General features: G+C 39.3%; 1 protein-coding gene across 7 annotated transcripts in view; it reads left to right on the plus strand.

Annotated features, from left to right (window-relative positions):
- The window catches only part of KHDRBS3 (KH RNA binding domain containing, signal transduction associated 3), a 179,851-nt gene that overhangs the window by 64,160 nt on the left and 96,139 nt on the right, over positions 1-19,552 (plus strand). For 6 of the 7 annotated variants that reach the window (XR_009516688.1, XM_059995230.1, XM_059995231.2 and 3 more), the window contains one exon: positions 6,234-6,352. Coding sequence is in view for 6 of the 7 variants with exons in the window: in XM_059995229.1 (XP_059851212.1) it covers positions 6,234-6,352 (119 nt within the window). In the remaining variant the exon portion in view is untranslated. Of the gene's footprint in view, positions 1-1,188; positions 1,317-6,233; positions 6,353-19,552 lie in introns of those variants that run through there. The other variant, XM_059995233.1, reaches the window with a different exon arrangement.

Raw genomic sequence — 19,552 nt, forward strand, 5'->3', positions numbered from 1 at the left:
ATGAATCAGTCTAGTCTGGGCAGGTTTTAGTGTACTCAACTCTGGTTTGAATCTAATAGGTGTTCTGTTAGGTTTGGTTTGCTTAAATAAAATAATTCCGTTGTGAAAACATTTGTCATGTTGGAGGTTAAGGAATATCTTTTCTGACCAGAAGGCATAATAACATTTTAGTAATCTGTCAAACAGAATTTACAATGGCTGTGAACACTATATATATTTTAAGATCATTTTAAATCCTCCAACTAGGCTCTTGTATTATTTTGAAATAGCTGTCTGAATGTGGAGCACGTACGTATTATCATTCTGCTTATGTGGACTTCTTGTTTCATTATAGATCCAGGCTAACCCCTGTCCTTTAGTAAGTTCACACATAGTTAAGGTCCTTGGGAAAGGGCGGGGGGCAGCTTTTGACCATATTACTGTCTGCCCTAGTAGTTAATTGTGCAGGCTGATTTGCATTATTTATACTTATCTGAACCTTTCATGAATTTTTATTACATAGCTTTTAAACAGCTAATGAAACAGGCTTTAACGTTAGCTGAATCTTAGCGTGAATCCTGCCTTGGTACTTACGAACTGTCCAACCTTTGGCAAGCTTCGAACCCATTTGAATCCTCAGGGTCTTATTCTGTAAAATGAAGGTGATAGATCATAAGTTCATTAGAATAAAGAGAGACCTTAAGTCAAACATGCAGCCCTTAACCTGGTGAATCATTGTCAACAAAGTCATGATAATTATTATTTACTTAGTACTGTCGTAATAAGTGATCTCTAAAATGATTTTTGTTACTTTTCAGTATTTTGCTGTGTAATATTATATGTGGTGTAAGCCCAAAAGGAAACTTTTGTATGTATCGGAGGCATCAGACACTGTTTAAAGCTTCCTTCAGTTACCAAAGATGTGGGGCTGGATTGCTGTTTTTTGCCTCACCAGTTCCTCTTTCACCCTCCTCTGCTCTGTGCCCGGGGCTGATGTGGGTGCCTGAGGGCTGCATCAGCAGACACTGTCACCCTCTGGCTTCTGCTTGGGTTGCCCCTCCCCCATGGAGCCACCAGCAGCAGGTCTGCAGGAGGAAGTGAGATCCCAGGGTGTGTTCTCTTTGGCTTCCCCCCTGTTAGGTTAGCACAGGCTGGCTGCTTCCTCTGGGGAAGTTGCAACCCCTGCCAGGCTGCCCTCTCCGTGCAGTCCCTCGTTCCCTTTCCTTGCCCCTTCCTGCCTCCCAGCTTTGTTAGGACCACGAAAGGAGTTAAGTGTGGGGAGGGGACTGGCAGTCTGTTGGAGAAGATGGACATTTAGTAGGAAGTTAACACCTGTGGTGAGTATCATGCTGGAACGCTGCGTTGTTTTGGGTAACTAGTCTGGGAATTCAAAGACAGTCTTTCTAGGAAGTGGAATCTAGGCCGAGGCACCAAAGAGAAGGCTGTTATTCCAGGAAAAGTCCCCAGAAGTGTTCCAGTCTTGGGGAACAAGTGCAGAAGCCTGAACCTCGGTGAGCTGGTGCTTTAGAAGCCGTGAAAAGCTGGGCATTAGGTTAGGGGTAGAGGGCAAGGGAGGGGAGAGGTGTGCAGGCACGCCTGTGTGTTTGCTCCAGCCCGGGTGTCCTGTGGGCTTGATGCCTCCTCTGAATACGAAGGGTTTGCCTCTCTGATGGCTTTCTGTCCAAATAGAAATAAGCCCTCTAGTTCCATCCCTCATGCGCTGTTCATGGGACAGATTGTCTTATCATCCAGCTGTGATGTCATCTGCGCTCTCTCTCCACACTCCATCCATTCCATTTCTGCTCAGGCCCCCCTTTCCTTGAGGCTGGTGCCCATCACCTCACTCCTTAGCTGACAGCTCTCAGTATCTCCCTGTTGTTACTGGACCCTTAGTAATCAGTGTTGACTTTAAGAACCTGGCCTGCCTTTTCATGCTTTTGTCCTCATTTCTCCTCTGTGTTGGCCGCAGAGAACTACCCCCTCTTCTCACCCTGGCTCTTTCTGCAGGAACCCAGGATGTGGGGTGAGGAAATGGAGTCCATGTCTCAGCTTGTTCACTGACTGGCTCTACAGTGGCAGGAGCTCGTCATGATTACTTGTGTGATTTATTCTATTTTGTACTGTTAAAGGAGAAAAAGTGGGGGGGAGTAAAACTCCGTGTATCAACTGCACCGTCTAACTGGTCAGATGAGGGAATGTGAACTGGTGTTACCCAGGGTTACTTTATTTCACTGAAGAACTCATCGGCTCTTTGCCTGGCAAACTCTGTTCCTCATCCTTTAAGAACTTAGCACGCATTTGCTAGCTTTTTGAATAATTTTCCAAGTTCCAAAGCTGTTAGTCCCTTTTCTGCAACACTGTGTACATTATATTAAATTCGTTTGTTTACATGCCACAGATTCTGTGTATTTTCTTCCCAGCACCCAGTACAGTTTCTCCAATGTATCAGACCTCAGTCAGTGTTTTTTGGATAGATACCTGTTCCTCTCTCCCTCACTATGTGAACCCCATTGCATTGGAAGTATTATTGGATTCTCAAGATAAAATATTGTGCATGTAGTTTCCAGAAACACATCTGTTGCTTCAAGTGGGATAGGCAGTCCAGGTAAATTCCTCATCACAGTTTCAGTGAAAGAATATTTTAATGAAGAGCTTAAATGAATGATCAAGAGAGAGTCAAGCTCTGGATTTTCAGCCAAGACACAAAATATAAACATGGCAATCTCTGTATACATTCTTATTTTATTCTGTTCCAATATTAAAAAAAAATTCTGCCAAAGTGTTTAAAGATTTAAAATTTGAAGGGTAAAATATTCACATAATTCAAAATTTTAAAACAATGTAAAAGAGATACCGCGAAAGACCTATTCCTGTTTCTTATCCACTGCATTTCCCCCTTGACAGTTAATCACTGTTACTCGTTTCTTATATAGAAGAAGTGAGCTATTTTCTGTGCATATACAAATGAATATGAACATATATTCTTACACTGTTTTACACTGTGTGTGTACGTGTACTAAACAGTTATTTGGTGGAGACCTTTTCCTATCAGAACATAAAGAGTTTCCTGACGTTGTAAAGTGGCTGTATGTGATTTCGTTGTATGGCTGTGCCCTAGCTTAGTAACCAGGTTCTTAATTATAGACATTTAGATGATTTCCAGTGTTTTGCTATTAAAGACAGTGCTTTAAATGGATAACTTTGTATGTAATATTTTATAATCTATCCAAGTATATTTGTAGGGTAAATTTGTAGAAATGGAGTTGCTGGGACAAAGGAAAATGTCAATTTAGATGTGTTTGATTCTGTGAGAGAATTTAAGCAGGTTTTTTTTTGTTTTTTTTGTTTTTGTTTTTTTTGTTTTTGCGGTACGCGGGCCTCTCACTGTCGTGGCCTCTCCCATTGCGGAGCACAGGCTCCAGACGCGCAGGCTCAGCGGCCATGGCTCACGGGCCCAGCGAGATCTTCCCGGACCGGGGCACAAACCCGCGTCCCCTGCATCAGCAGACGAACTCTCAACCACTGTGCCACCAGGGAAGCCCTTAAGCAGTTTTAATGAAAATTCACTAGTTTTTCTTACATTGGAAATTTAACTTATTTAAATTCAAAGATTATTTTGCTGTGTTTTAGAGGATTAGTGGATTTTAGTATATTTGGTAGGCTAAAATGTAAGTGGCCATTGCTTAGGGAGGCTCCGTACGGGACCAAGACAAAAACAAAAAGAAATGGAAAAACAAAAGCCAAAAAAGACACAACTGACACTAGATTCCCAGGTTGACAGAAATTTGGTGTCCATGATTTGAAAGCATAGCATTTTAATCCCCTCCATCATCTAAAACCTAATCACACATTTGCTTATTATTTCTGCACTGGGAGATGGCATTGGTACATTAAACTGTATGTAACAAATGTAATCTAGGGATTAGTGAAAGTCAGATCCCCTATGTGTTCCACCTTGAACATTTGGCTGGATTTTCTGTGGTTGACTTTCATATGCTCCAATTTACTAAAAGGTTAAATCCACCTTGGTAGGTGTCCAGTGCCTTCCCTTCCCTAAGGAAGACCGGAGGGGTAGTAGCCTGAGTTTTAGAATATGAAACTCCCAGTTAGGGACAGTTTCAAGATTTCATTAAATCATCTTGTACACTTCTGTTACTTTGCATATTACTTTATTGGACTTCATAAAAACATCAACCTACTTATAATCTTCAATCAAGCAGAAAATGCAAAATTGTTGATTGAACAACGCCTAAAAAAACAGAAGTTTTGAGCAGTTCTGAATGTTACCACAGGAGGTCACAGGGGCCTGAGCTGTGCTGAAAACCAGATCTGTTTGATGCCAGTGACAGGAATGGGGCTCTTTCCATTGCTATGTGGTGTGTTAGGTCCAGTACCTGCAGACCTACATGCTTTAACAGGACATCGGGCTTTAAACTTTTTTCTTAAATAAATCTTAAACAGTGAAATATTATATTTCATCATATTTCAAAGCTTACTTAATGTAACAACTAGGTATTTTAGCAATATAAGATTTGCAAAGTTGACTGGAGAGGAAATGAGGTATTTTATATATTTTTTCTTTTAAATTTTACTTTCCTCTTTAAAATCATAGATATATCTCAACCTTTAATATATGGTAAAATATATATTTTTTTCTAATTTTTTAATCTTACCTTTACGACTTTCCATGTTACTTCAAATGTTAAACGTCACTGATGCAAGGAATAACATTTTGAGTGCTGATTAGGGAATTAAATATTAAATTATGCATCTAAGTTCTCAAAATTATAAAAATGCTTTGTTATTTAAAAAGAAGATAGGTAGTTAAATATTTTGACAAATGTATACATAACATTAAAAATCCTTTTTTCTGGTAAGTTTCAGTGTACCTAATTTTGTTAAATCTTCTAACTCGCTAAAGGTACTCCCAATTATAGCATAAATGGATAAATAAAAATAAAATGTGGAACTTATTTTCTTCTACTGATTAAAGCTGAAGTCAGTGGAGCAGGTGACATGTGACTTATTGCTTTTTACTGAGGAAAACAAAGCTAATTTAGCTCATATCCACCGTTAGTTCTACAATTTTCAAACAGATTGTATATGTGCATGCCTGTGTGCTGATTTATTCATGGAAAATTTCTGAAAGAGTATATAACATTCTTTATTATTACCTCTGGAGTATGGGTATAGGAGAAGCTTTCTTTTACTTTTATATTCTGTGATACTGTTTTAACTTTTCACCATATGTATATTTTATTTTTATAGAAAAATGTCAAAATTAAAAGTACCCTGGAAGAATTTTTTCCAGCAACAATAACAAGAATTATCTATGTAAACGTTTACATTTCACATACTTCTGTTTCAGTGTATATTGTTCCCATGCAGATTCTATATAGAATGATCAGTGTTACAGGATCAAAACTTAGGATAATACAAGAAAGGAAACAAAATGATCAGCTCATTTGGAGACTTAGTAATTATCTTTATTTTTAGAAGCTTTGGTCGGAAGCTGCAGAGCTAAGCTAGAAATGGTAGTAGCATTGTGCATGAAGTGCTTTGTGAGTATCGTGGTGGGAGGGACTGAGTTTCCCACTGCTGCTGCTGCTGCCCAGTTGAGGAAAGGGACCGTAACACATAAAAGGTAATATTTAATGTGGTTGAATCTCGAAGGAGATGTGTGACATTGAAATCATCAGAATAACATCACAAGAAGAGACAAGAGCATTAACAAAGCCATGAGCTTGTGATTGGGCTTGTCACTTGTGAGGAGGGAGGATTTGGTTGGGGAGGTCGACTGACAGAAGGTTGTCCAGGGCTTTTAAGGCCATCTTGGAGAACCCATTCTTGATGGGAAACGCCTTGGAGAGCCAGGCGGGGTTTGATAAATAGGGATGTCGGTGCTTGGTAACGGTGAGCTGAGAATAGTCTCTGGCTTTTCTTTGCCATTTGATCGGCCTTTTCCTAGGATTCCAAAAGGCCCCAAAGAATCTATTTTTATGTTTGTGTTTGTTCCCTTCCATTAGCTTGGGCGATTGAGATTTCACGTTGTAGTGCCCTGGTGTGTGCGTTTTCCCGCTGTACTGGTGGAGAATCATCCAGACAATGGGGCATATGTCATTACCTGAAAAAACTGTAGCCATCTGAAGTCCATATTCTGTACTGGGTTTCTTGCCACCGTAGAGCCAAGGAGAACCCCCAGCCTCTGGAGTTCTAAGTCAGACACTTCACAGTTGTCTGTTTTTCTTCCACAGAAATAGAAAAGTTTCACAAAGGAGAAGGCAAGGACGAAGAAAAGTACATTGATGTGGTGATTAATAAGAACATGAAGCTGGGACAGAAAGTGTTGATTCCTGTAAAACAGTTCCCTAAGGTAAGACCGTGAGCCTGCACTGCAGGTGTGTCAGAGCTTATCACAGGGGAGCGCACGCTCCGTTTACGTTCTGTTTGGTGTGTTCTTGAGGTGTTCTCCCTTAGCACGACGCCCCAACACACATACTTTTACAATCAGGTGAAACCTTATTTGGTGATTCTGTCCCTCCTGTTTGGCGTGAGTTGCGGAACTCTAAAATTTATTCTTCTGAGTTACATTTTGGACTTTGGACAGCCTGTTCAACTTCTTCCTACTGTAGTTTCTTCGTTTGTAAGATAAGGTTGGATTGATAAGAAATAAGGTTATCCATGTTAAATGCTTGGCCATAGGGTTTGGCACATAAATGCTTAAAATATTCCCTAATTATTCTAGAAAAAAGTTTGATTTTTATTCACTGTAAGTGTTATTTTATGACATTTGGCACAGTTACAATAGGTGCTTTAAAGTCTAATTCTAAAATCTTGATCATCTCAGATTTGGCCTAAATTGATCTTCTTTTTACTCTGCTTTTCTTTTTTCTTTCCTCTGAGTGTCCATGTACATGATTTATGCATACTGTTGTATATATTAGTAGTTAATGTCTTTTGATTGCAGCACAATAATCCAGTACCTGAAAATACCACAATGTATTTATCCATTTGCCTGGGCAGTTTTCAGTTCGGGGTTATTATAATTAAATTTCTGGGAACCTTTTCGTACATTTTGTGACCATACGTTTTCATTTATTTTTAGTAACTATTTAGGGTTTAAATTGCTGTGTATTTAGTTTTATAATGAATCGCCATGATTGTTTTCCCAAAGTGGTTGTATTTGTGGCATTCCTAGAACAGTGCATGCAAAGTTGTGGTTGCTCCATATATCTAAATCCATATTTGATGTTGTCAGTCTCCTTAATTGTAGCCATTCTGACAGGGTATTGGTATTTTCTTGTGGTGTTAATTTGCATTTCCCTGTTGATTAATGATTTTGTGTACTTTTTCATGCACTTATTGACCATTTATATATCTTCAATTTTGAAGTCTCTTTTTAGATCTTTTGCCGCTCCCTGAGTGGGCTGTATGTCTTCTTATCATTGAGTTGTAGGAGCTTTTTTTTAATATATCCTGGCTACAGATCTTTTGTTGGATATACGTTTTGTGAATATTTGACTCAGTCTGTGGCTTGCCTATTATTTTCTTAACAGAGTTTTTTGATAAGCAGAAGTTTTAAATTTTGATGACGTCTAATGTATCAAGTTTTTCTTTTATGATTTTACCTTCTGTCAACCAAGAAATCTTTGCCAACCTCAAGGAAATGTTAGAGTCCTTTATAAGTTATAGTCTCCTGTGTTTCCCCTAAAAGCTTTACCATTATAGCTTTTAATTTTACGTCTGTGATCCATCTCAAATTAGTTTTTGTGTATGGTGTGAGAAAGACAGTCAAAATTCATTTTTTCTTCATATGGATATCCAGTTTTTTCAGTACCATTTGCTGAAAGATATTTTCCTCCCACGGATTGTGTTGGCATCTTTGTTGGAAACTGGATGACTGTGTTAAGTGAGGGTCTATTTCTGTACTTTCTGTTTTGCTTCATTGATCTATTTATGGATCATTATGCCAGTACCATACCATCTTCATTACTGTTGCTTTTTATAGTAAGACGTGAAGTTAGGTAATGTAGTCCCTTCAACTTTGTCCTTTTTCAGGATTGCTTGCATATAGATCCTTTGCAATTCTATATAAATTTATTGTTTTATTTTCACAAAACATTCTGCTGGGATTATGATTGCAGTTGCATTGAATCTGTTGATCAGTTTAGGGAGTTCTGACATCTTAACAATATTAAGTCTTCCCTTCCTTGAACATGGTATATCTTTCCATTTAGATTTTTAATTTCTGTCAGTAGTGTTTTGTACTTTTTAGGGTAGAGGTCTTGTCTTTTGTTGAACTTATTCCTAAGTGTTTCATGTTTTTTGAACACTTTTGTAAAGTATTTCAAAATCTTGTTTTCCAATTTTTTTGCCTCTACTATAACCTTTTGCCTCTAGTATAAACCTTGTATTCTGCTACCTTGCTAATAAATTCACTTGTTCTAGCAAGTTGTTTTATAGATTCCTTAGAATATGCTATGTACATAATCATATCATCTGCATAAACAGTTTACTTCTTTCTTCCCAATTTTTATGCTTTTTATTATCTTATTATTGTATTGGCTAGGATCTCTAGTATAATGCTTGAATACAAGTGGTGACGTTAGGCAGTTTTCTCTTGTTCTCAGGCAATGTGGAAAACATTCAGTATTTTACCATTAAGCATGATAAAGCTGTGAGGTTTTTTTTGTAGGTGACCTGTATCTGCTAGAGGAAGTTTTCTTCTATTTTAGTTTTGCTGAGAGATTTGATCCTGACTGGGTGATGAATTTTGGTGAATACCTTTTCTGCATCTATTGAAATGAACACAGGATGTTTCTCCTTTATACTGTTAATATAGTGAATTTTATTGATTGTTTTGGCTAAATTAAACCAGTTTTGCATTCTTGGGTTAAACCCTACTTAATGATGTATTATCCTTTTTATACATTGTTGGATTCAAATGCATCTGTATTCATGAGTGATAGTGGCCTATAATTTATACACACACACACACACACACACACACACATATAGAAGTGTTCTTTCCCTCCTCCCCCCCCCAAAAAAAAAATGCATGTCAGTTTGGTGCTATTGTTTTCTTTATTATTAGATAGAATTCACTAGTGAAGCTGTCTGGGGCCTGGAGTTTGGTGGTGAAAAACTCTTTTCGAATACATATATTTATATATGAATCAAATATAAGTTCTTCAATGTCTTTAATTGACAAGGCACTAATCAGATTTTCTATTTCATCTTTTGTGGAAATTGTTTTGTGTTTTTCAAAGGATTTGTCTATTTCATCATAATATTTCAGGCATTGCTTCTTTAAATACTTTTTCTGATCCTTTCACTCCCCGCCCTTTGAGACTCTAATTACAGGTACTTTCAACCTGTTGATATTCTCGAAAAGATTCCTGTGACTCTGTTCACTTTTGTTATTAGTTTTTTCCCCCTCTTCTTCAGTTTGGATCATTTCTGCTGCTGTATCTTAAACTCATTGACTCTTTCCTATGTCATCTTTATTTTTTTGGTAAAGCCTATCAGATAAAATTTTTGTATCACGTATTGTACTTATCTGTTTCAGAATTTATATGTGATTCATATATAAATATATGTATTTGGAAACATGTTTTTTTCTTTGCCGGGATTTTCCATTTATTGCAGGTGTTATATTTTGTGTAATTGAGCACAGTTAAAATAGGTGCTTTAAAGTCTCTAATTCTAAAATCTTAGTCATCTTAGATTTGATGTGAATTGATACTCTTTTATCTTGATAATGTCATATATTTCCTATTTTTTATATGTTGAGTAATTTTGGATTGTATACTGGACATTGTGTTATACTGTGGAAATTGGATTCTGTTATGTTTCTTTGAGGGATGTTGATATTTTTGGATTCAGATGCAGACTCTGTCGGATAGGAGTGCAGAACTCAGTTTACTTCTCAGTTTGACTTTTGCGTTTATTTTTGGCATACATGACTGACAGATTTTATACACAAAATTTGGGGCTCCTCAAGTCTAACTCTCATTTCTAGTATTCCTCCCACACATTTCAGCACTATGGTTGCCTCAAACTCTGCTACGCAGCTAAAAGCTCTACAATCAGTGAATTCACGCAGCCATTCCCTTCTTCCAAGTCTTGACTCCCTTGTAGAACCTCCTTGCTTTTGAGCATTCTGCAGAGGCTTTAGATGTTTGCTTTTTGTATTTTGTTCAGCGTTTGAGAATTTTTAGTTGTTTACCGAGAGAGAGTCAGCCTGTTAGGAACTTACTCAGCCATACTTACAAAACTGAAGATATATAATACATTTTAGTAAACAGAAAACTGTTATGAGCATTTTATAGACACACTCATTACTAAACACAGCATGGATTATGGAAACTTTTATAAATTGATTCACCAGGCTTGATATGCTCAATATGCGGTAGGTAGAAAGATGCACAGACACCATCCCCAACTTTAAAGAGTTCATAGTCTGGTAGATAATTAATCTGAAGTTAATACTCTGTTGTGTATGAGTTAAGTATGTGAAATAAAACCTCAAATGTTGTTTTTCAGTGTCAGCTTTGATGAGAGTAGGGGAAGACGAATTATAATTTCTGTGTCTCGCAGAGAGCAGAGTCCATGTCAAGTCCTCATAATGTCTGAAGTAGGCTGCTTAGAAATCTGCTTTCAGAATCCTGAAAAGGATATTCCTGCTTAGCAAATTGAGCATTTGAGTTTCAAGCCAGCCTTGTGGAAAGGCTAATACAGGACTTGCATCAGTTCTAAGAAAAAGCTTTCATGCTGGTATCCGTTAATAGTCTGAGATGGAGGAAGCTGGCAGTACTTGCCCCTCTGGAATAGCAATGGGCAGAGGCAGCTTGGTGTGGAATTGAGGCTATTGTACACTTTCAGCTTCTGGGGCAAGAAAGAAGCACTGTTTGTGAAACTCCAACTAATAAAATGATTTCCATTAATTGAGTTATTTCTCTCAATGAACCATTTCAGCACTCTTTCAATGGTAAAACACCGAACATGAGTCTTTAAGTATTCAAACCCAAAATATATTTGCTCTCTTGAGCATATGTGTGAGCTTGCAAAGTGTGAAACGCAAATAAACACTGTTTCATGATTTTTTTTTTTAACGACTTTAAGCTATAGAAATTGTCCTCCAAAGTTTCCCCGTGGGTAAACCCTAACCCTTGGTTCTGGGCAGTGACTCGATGTAACAGAGTTAATCTAAGTGCCAAATCAACATTGGAACACGGCACCCTGTCTGTGAGGACCTTAAATGCCTTGCGGTTTAGATTTTACATTGATTTTTTTCTTTAATTCACTGTTTCCTTCATCATTGATCCCATCTATCCATTCATATACTAACATTTATTAAGGGTCTTCTCTGAGCCAGGAATTGTGCCTGGAAAACAAAACTGATTAAGACATGTCCTTTTGTCACAAGAAGCTCTCCGTTTTGTGGGGAATACAGATGAATAACTTAATTTAGTATAATACAGTGTGAGGCGTTCAATGTTGGGGTGCTCTAGAAAGACAGAGGATCATGCTGACAGTGTCAGAGAAGTCTTCCCTAAGGCTCTGAAGGAGCTGGCTGGGTAGGGGTCAGAAGTAAGACAGGGTGAGATGGAGGGATGGCCACGACAGGGGGATACAGGGCAGAGGGCATCTGAGAAACTACCAGCCATTGTACTTGGCTAAGCAGGTTAATTTCAATAAGATGTGCAGGTTTTTATTGAGGATTTATAAATAAAATGATAAGGGAGCAGTGAATGGAGGCTGATCCCTCATCACTTTACTTATATAAGGTAGGGTTGGCCAAGGGGGGGGCTGTGAAGTTAGAACAGGAAGTGACCTTTGAGCTGCTTTGGAGTATGAGGTGGGTTTCTCCAGGTGTTTAATTATTGGAAACTATTTCAGGAAATGGAATGCCACATGTAAAGTCACGCTAGGGTAAAAGAAGGCTTATGCACCATTTTAAAAAGTCAGTTGTCATATGAAATTGAATTATATCTGTATATATCATTATGCATACATGCTCTACTGCTATGGTAAGATTGTCTTTATTATACTGTTAAATAAAAGAAAGAAAAGCAACATGTAGGACAGATAAAACCCTAGTTGAACATTTATTTTAAGAAAAACTAACTTGAATCTTACTAGCAGTTATTTTCTGGAGGGTAAGGATCATGTGCTCTTTTCTACTTTACATGTTTCTGTACTTTAATGTTTTAATAATAACTTGGTGTCACTTTTATAATTAGTATAAAAAAAAAATTCCCATTTTGGGGGAAAAAAAGTGCCCGAGATTGTTAACTTAGGAGATACCTGTGTACTTTGATTACGGTTTTTAAGATTTAGTGTACTGAGTTAGATTCTACAGGTTTAAATTAGATGTATTCATTTTCATAATTTGGTAATTGTTGTCTAATCTCTCAGCATTCTAATGCTTACATGTTATTTTCAGTAACTTTATATTAGGCAATATGGGTTCTTACATTAAATATTTTCCTATTAGGTGCATATTTTAAATTTGATATATTTGCTGTCTCACAGAAGTTCTTTGGTTAAGAGTCTTTGAGAGAGAAGAGCGAAGTATTTATAAAACATGTTTCCTCTGGAGTTTGAACTAAAGCTCGAGAAGCTTTCTTTTTAAAGTTGGCTCGCATTTTCCCCTGTAGTGAATTGCAGACAATTAAAAACCCACAGATTTACTACTGGGCGGAAGGAAGCCTATTCCATAGAAATCATCATGGCTATCAAAATTTTCCTAGAATGGTAAATATTTGACAGTCACATCGATATGTTAAAAGTTGCCTTTTCCGTGACTCCTAATTAATTTTTGGAGCAAATACTGTTGTTTCAAGAGGATTCATGTGAAAATCCTTATTATTTTTGGTGTCCAGTTGATACTTTACCTGTAGAAATAAAATGATAATGCACTTGTTTGTTAGTCCTTACGTGCCATTACCGAAATCCACAATGCTGTCTAGGGGGGATTTTGAAACTTGTTGGTGTCGAGGAAGCCTGATAATAAAAATCATCACTTAAAGACACATGTGTTTATGACAAGTCATGGTCAGTGTCGCTCCTGGTATCCATTACACCTTGGACCCTCTGGGGAAGCAGAAAGGCCACTCTGGAACACGGAGCCTTAGGAAAATGTCCTGGCCCGCAGTCCGTTGCTTCACTGAGCGCAAGTCCCCTTCCAGGCCAGCCCTCTCCCACCTTGACGACCCGTGTCTTACAGTGGGAGCGGGAGGAAAGCGCAGCTGTAAGTAGAGATGAGCCTCTTCGAGGCTACTTTCGTTCTTTTCTCAGAGGTCTTCTCTGGACCCTTGAGGTCTTGCGATACACGCCCCTATGTCATGAGAATTAGAAAGTTAAGTTGGTATTTGTGAATATGATAGCTTTCAAAAAACACTGTGAAGGAATTTCACATCTTATGCTGTGACTTTTCCCTTCTTCTCTTTTAAAATGCTTGATTATTGACCCAGAAAGCAGCCCTTGAACTTAAAGTTGTTAAGTGGACTTCAGAAACAGCAATGCATATATTAAGGGGCTTGTGACAGAATTTACTCACGTTTTGTTTGCAGGGGGTGTTATTGTTATTACTATTACTATTTTATTGAGTCAAATGAAAATTTGGTTATCTATAGGTCCCCCAGAACCTCATTACATTTAGAAGAGTAGAAATGCTACCATTATATGTACTTTGGTCACAATGCAGTGCATTTAGAAATTAAAGTCCGTGATGAATATTGTTCTGTGTAAATCTTTTGTTACATCACTGCTTATTTTTGAGAGGTGATGGAGGATCGGTCTCTTAAGTGTGTTGCTGAGCCAAAAGGTAAAACAACTTTAGTGCTTAGCGATATGTTACTGGCTTAGATGTGTTAAGTGTTATTGGACGGCTTATTTTGGCTCTGGGCCCCATGAAGACCTCCTAGTTGGATCACCTGAAAATTGCACAGCTGTACTGTTGGACACAGGAAATTTGAACAAAGCTTAACCCCTCTCTTCTAGGATTCCACCCACCTCACCTCCACCCCCCACCCCCACAGTGGAGTAAAATGGCAGAAATTCATTAAATGGCCCAAACTGTGAACTTTTATCAAAACAAGTAATTGACACACAATTACATGAAACAGAGGGCACAGTATATACATTGATTCTGAGACACTTACAGAGGGGAAAGCAGTCAGGTTTAGAAGTCAGCCCCTCTTTGTTATGCCTACTAGCTCTGCCATTTACTAGCTTTCTGACACCAGATGTGTCACATCTTCCTTTCCCTCCCTCCCTCCCTCCCTCCCTTCCTTTCTCTCTCTCTCTCTTTTTTTCTTTCTTTCTTTCTTTCTTTTCTTTCTCTCTCTCTCTCTCTCTATCCCCCCTCTCCCTCCCCTCCTCCCCCCCTCCATCTCATCAGGCTAAACACTTACTGGACCACCTCCACTTGGATATCCTGCAGACTTCTTATCTTTGATGTGTCCATAAGTGAACTTCATACCTCTTCTTGGCAAACCTGGACCTTTCCCTGTGCTCCTATTTTAGTGAATGACAGACAGCCCCTGTATCTAAGAGCCCATGCCTAAAACTAGCATATCATTTTTGTCTACTAATTTCTCCTTCATTTACCTCTCCCCCTCCATTCTTGAAGTACAATGACATATGCACTTTATTACTCCTGCTTTTAAAGTAATTCACATCTATTTCTATCTCTGCATTCCACTGCCACTCCTTACTTTAGACCACTGTCATCCATCACCCGGTCTTTTGTAATAGCCTCTTATCCAGTTTCAAATCCTCCATCCCATTCTCCACACTTGAAGCCAGACTATTGCAGTCTGGGATTTTCTGGATTAACAGTTTCAAACTTAAGTATATATGGGCTACATTGCTTGTTTTATTTGTTTTGCTGTCCACCCAGTCCCCCACCCCCGCCCAAAGAATATTATCCAGCTTTGAGCATATAGAGATTAAAAAGTACACAAAGTAGATGATTTCAGATGGTGTGTCACTGTGTGTGTGATTTTGCCCATGTCATGTCCTGAAGAAGTTACTTGTGTACTTTACTTGACTGATTTTCAGGGTTGCTGATGTCTAAGTAAGTAGGGTTGTTTACCATTTTAAAGTAGATAACTGTGTTAAAATTACAGTCAGTGGAGCAATAGCAAATAATCTCAACCACTACCAATAATGCTTAGTGATTTCTGGTTGGCAAATTAATAAATTTAAATAATAGTATTTATATAGCTCTAATATGTTGCAATAATTTCTGCAGCCAAGAAAATCAATAAAAACTATGTTGACTAATGCCATTTGGTTTGGGGCAAAATAAACTTTAGTTTCACAAGTATGTATTGAGAAATCATTATGCAGGAAGGAAGATGAATAAAATATGGGTCCTAATTACTCTCCAGGGATTTATAGTCTAACAGGAGAACCACAGTAAATTTTACTAAATAATATAGGGTAAAGACTGAACTAACATAAGAGAAATAGATGGACACTGCAAGATTTTAAAAGAGTGAGGAAGAGTTATTTCTGGAGAAAGAATTACAGGTGGAATTAAATGTAGTCCTTAAGTATAAATTCAGGATGTTAACAAGCAGAGATCAGGGGGAAAGACAGAGTAACTCTTGGGCCAGAATGATTTAATTATGGGGAATGGTAGTTTGTAGCATTCGTTGGAATGGTGATGGCTAGCGTGGAAAGCCTTCAAGTGCTGTACTTGCGCATTAGATTTTTATACGGCCTAGGGAGCCCTGAAAGATTTATGACAGATACAAATAAACAAGTAGAATATATAGTAGGAAACATTCTGCATTATAAAAGATCTTACCTTTTTTTTTTTTTTTTGAGTCCTCAACATTTAGGAATGATTGATTTAAACACAAGTTGGAATGACTTTTATTCCCTAGAAATTCAAGTTCTCATGTAAAAGTGATTGTTATTGTTAGAGGTGATTATCAGAATCGTGAAAATTATTGTCAGTAATCCAAAGCTTGACTCAGTTACTAACGATCCTAAGAAACAAGTGTTCTGTTACCAAAGAGGCTGCTCCATTTCATATGAATGCCACGCTCCCAAGCTTGTTGTTAGGTTTACTACTGTTTGGAGTTTTGCATTTATGACATTGGCTTAATTCAAATGAGATCCGTATTCTGAACACCAACTAAGAGGTGGATTTATTTAATTAATCATTGTGTGAGTGGTTAAATTATTGGAACCTAAAATGGCTCGTAAAGCTAGTGAAAGTAGTGATCTGGTCTTTTCCTTTCAAGAGAAGAAGATAGGTAAAACAAACCTCGTTTATTTTCTTTTCATTCTTGCCCTTGGGCAGGAATTAGGTGAATGTGGAGGTGATGAACCAAGTGTGTTTCCTGACAGTTTAATTCTTTCTCTCCAGTAAGGTCTAGAAAGAGAATATGGGGTGACGTTTTCCAAAGAGGGATGTTATGTCCAACCTTACATTTGGGTGCTAGAAGAACATGCTAGAACTTCTGTTTCAATGTATGTATGTAGCGTATGGTTTCTGCATCTCAGGCACTGTTCTAAGGGCCTTACATGTGTTAACTTTTCACGTGTTAATCTTTACAGTTTTAGGAGGAAGGAATGATTATCTCCTGTTCACTTATGAAAAACTAAAAAACAGAGACGTTAAATAACTTGCTAAATGTTATTACACAGTAACAGGCATTTGAACCCCAGAAATCTGGCTCCAGAGCCCATGCTCCTGTTCAAGAGATTAAGCTTTATTAATATTTATTACACAGGTTAACACTAGTCCTATTACCTGGCACATGTGAGTCCAGGACAGTTGTGTGCACAGTGGGACAGGATGCTGGAGTAGAAGAGGGGATTCTCCGAGGCAGAAGCTCCCAGGTTTTAATCGCTCACTTGCTTTCAGTAATTGGGGCAGATAGCTGTGAATGTGCCTGCGTATGGATTCTTGGATTGCATCTACTAGTTTTAGTTCACTTACCTTTTTCAGTGGACAAAGATTGTTGCAAGAGAGACTGCGACTTCAGGGCCACTGTAGATGCAGTCGAAATGAGCAGGAAAACGGCAGAGCCGCTCCGTCCCCGTGCCCAGCGCAGGCTCGGCACGGGGACAGGGGGAGAGCAGCTCCTGTCCAGATGGGCGTAAGAAGAACAGTCTTTTCAAATTGGGACTGTTTTTTTACATCCAGTATCGTTAATGATGAATCTCTTGACCTAAGTAAGGATCGAAATATTATTACCCAATGGTAGATCAGGTGTAGCATTTAAAAATAAATGTATACATACATATATATGCACACACACTCACATCCGTTTTATGTGCATATAAACTGTAGTGCAGGGGCCAGGGATCCTTCTTGGCTGCCTAACTTAAGATCTGGAACACTGGGCGTGATAGTCTGTGGGGAACACTTAGTCGCCATGGACTGCACCGGTGGACCTGCTTCCTTTCACCGCCTTCCTTTCTCACAATTTATTAGCTCTTCATTAAACTTGAGACATACACTGTATGCAAACAAAGGTTTTTTTATTTCTTTATATCCTCTCGTTTCTCACATCCTACTTCAGACCTGCCTCTACAGAAATGAATTACATTGTTTATGTATTACAGTACCTCCTTATTTTAGTCTTTGTCAGATGCCTTTTTAATCATTTTTAATAAACACGTAGATTTTATACGACGCTCGATTACAAGATGTTGGACAGTTAGGACCATGTACCCAAAATACGCCTCCCTCCATCTGTGCCTGTGTGGTATACTTTAGGGTTCGTTTTAATTAAATCTTGGGTAGCGATTGGTACATTTTGGACGTTGATTTTGGTTGGTACTCATCAGTCACTCACAGCGCATGAAATGCTGCTTCCTGTTGGGAGCTAGTGCGGCTCTCGTCTGTGGCTGAGGCACACGGGGGGTGAGTCAGGGTCCCTGCCCTCAGAGAGTGCCACCTCCATCCCCTCTTAAGGGAGGGAAGGCAGGCAGGTGATTGCTAGGCCTAGAAAAGACCGTGATGTTTGAGGCTCTTAAAACTTTTTGATAAATGACTGCTTCATCGTTTTTTGTCTGGGGCAGTGCGCCCCCCAGTGGCCACTCCCTGCGTTCCTGACCTGTATCGTGCGTGCCCTTCCCCTGAGTCTGTCCTGACCCTGCAGCTCCCTTTAACTGACAAGATGTGAACTTCCAGGCTGGAGCTTTAAGGGAGCCTGACAGCTTCTGCTTTGCTGACCTTGGAAGACGTATACCATGCAAAGGTCCTCTCACCCCGAGGCCACCACGGGAGGTGGAAGCTTGGGATACCCAGGTGGAGGAGAATCAAACCAATGAGAACTGAGGTCCCCATCTGACAGCCACCACCGACTTAAGAGACATGGGAATAAGCCGTCTTGGAAGTGGGTCCTCCAGCTGCAGTTGGTCTGGCTGTTGCCACATAGAGCTCCCCCCAGGGCTCAGATTGCTGAACTGTGAGCAAATAAATAAAACGGTGGTTGTTCAAGGCCATTACATTTTGGGTTAGTTTGTTATGCAACAGTAGATGCCCAAGATGTCATTAAAGCATAACCTGGTCCCTCATTTTCTAATTACCAAGGCAGGTGCGGCTGTGTGTATGTCGGCTGGACCGGGGTTTTAGGGTCAGGTGGGAGGATGCTGAGGGGGAGAAGGGACTGTAATGGACCAAAGGAAGCTGCTTTTAGCGCATATGAGATTTATCCCAGACTCTTCTGTCGATGAAATAGTGAAGTACATTTAAGAAAAATAACTAATATACCAGGAGCATTAAGTAGTTCATGTTATAGTCAGGAACGATACCGTAGCGCTTTTGAGCATTTTTGCCATAGTGAACAGGAGGGATTCTACCATTGAGAGGACCTTTATGTTTTGAAATTCCTTTCCTTTTGTGCCAAAGAGTGTTTTCACTTTATGTTACTGCTGATACAGCCGTGGCCTTTTTAAAATAAAGCAACGATAGGCAGAAGACTAGGTTCCTGGACCCAGAATTTATTAACCTGTTCTTTTGCTTTTGTTGATCCAGTACAAGTTTTCTTTTTCTGAGTATTACTGTGTGTATTAAGACTGATGACGGGGGTTAAGATGTGACGATTCCACAGTTGAGTAAAACACATTTCCTCTTGTCCAAGGAGTACAACCTGAAAGGAGATGTTTTAAACCGTAGTTTGGTAAGTGGGAGAAAAGAAGGCAGGAGGAGAGGGAGTGCGGGGGGGCTAAGAGGGTCGAGGTGCCTGGAGGAGCCGCCCAGGCCTGCCAGACTCCGCTGAGCCCGGGAAGGGCTGGCTGTGTTGCGTTTGTCCTTTACACAGAAAAACTGAAACCCCCTTAGACCCCAGATTAAGTCCAAGCTCTTAGCCTGGATGGATGACTCTGCCCCTTCCTTCCCCACCCTGGCTGCTCTGCTCCATCAGGCTGGCCATCTTCTTATTTCGGAGAAGGTCCGTAGTGCCTGAGGGCTTTTGCACTTGCTACTCACAGTGCAGGAAAGTCTCTGTTTCCAGATCCTTGCATAGGTTGCAGCTGAGCTGACCATCGCAGGCCAGCCTGGTCTGACGTTGCCCAGCCCTCCATGACTACCCACGCT

The sequence above is a fragment of the Delphinus delphis genome, chromosome 17 (assembly GCF_949987515.2).
Source record: "Delphinus delphis chromosome 17, mDelDel1.2, whole genome shotgun sequence".
Taxonomy (NCBI): domain Eukaryota; kingdom Metazoa; phylum Chordata; class Mammalia; order Artiodactyla; family Delphinidae; genus Delphinus; species Delphinus delphis.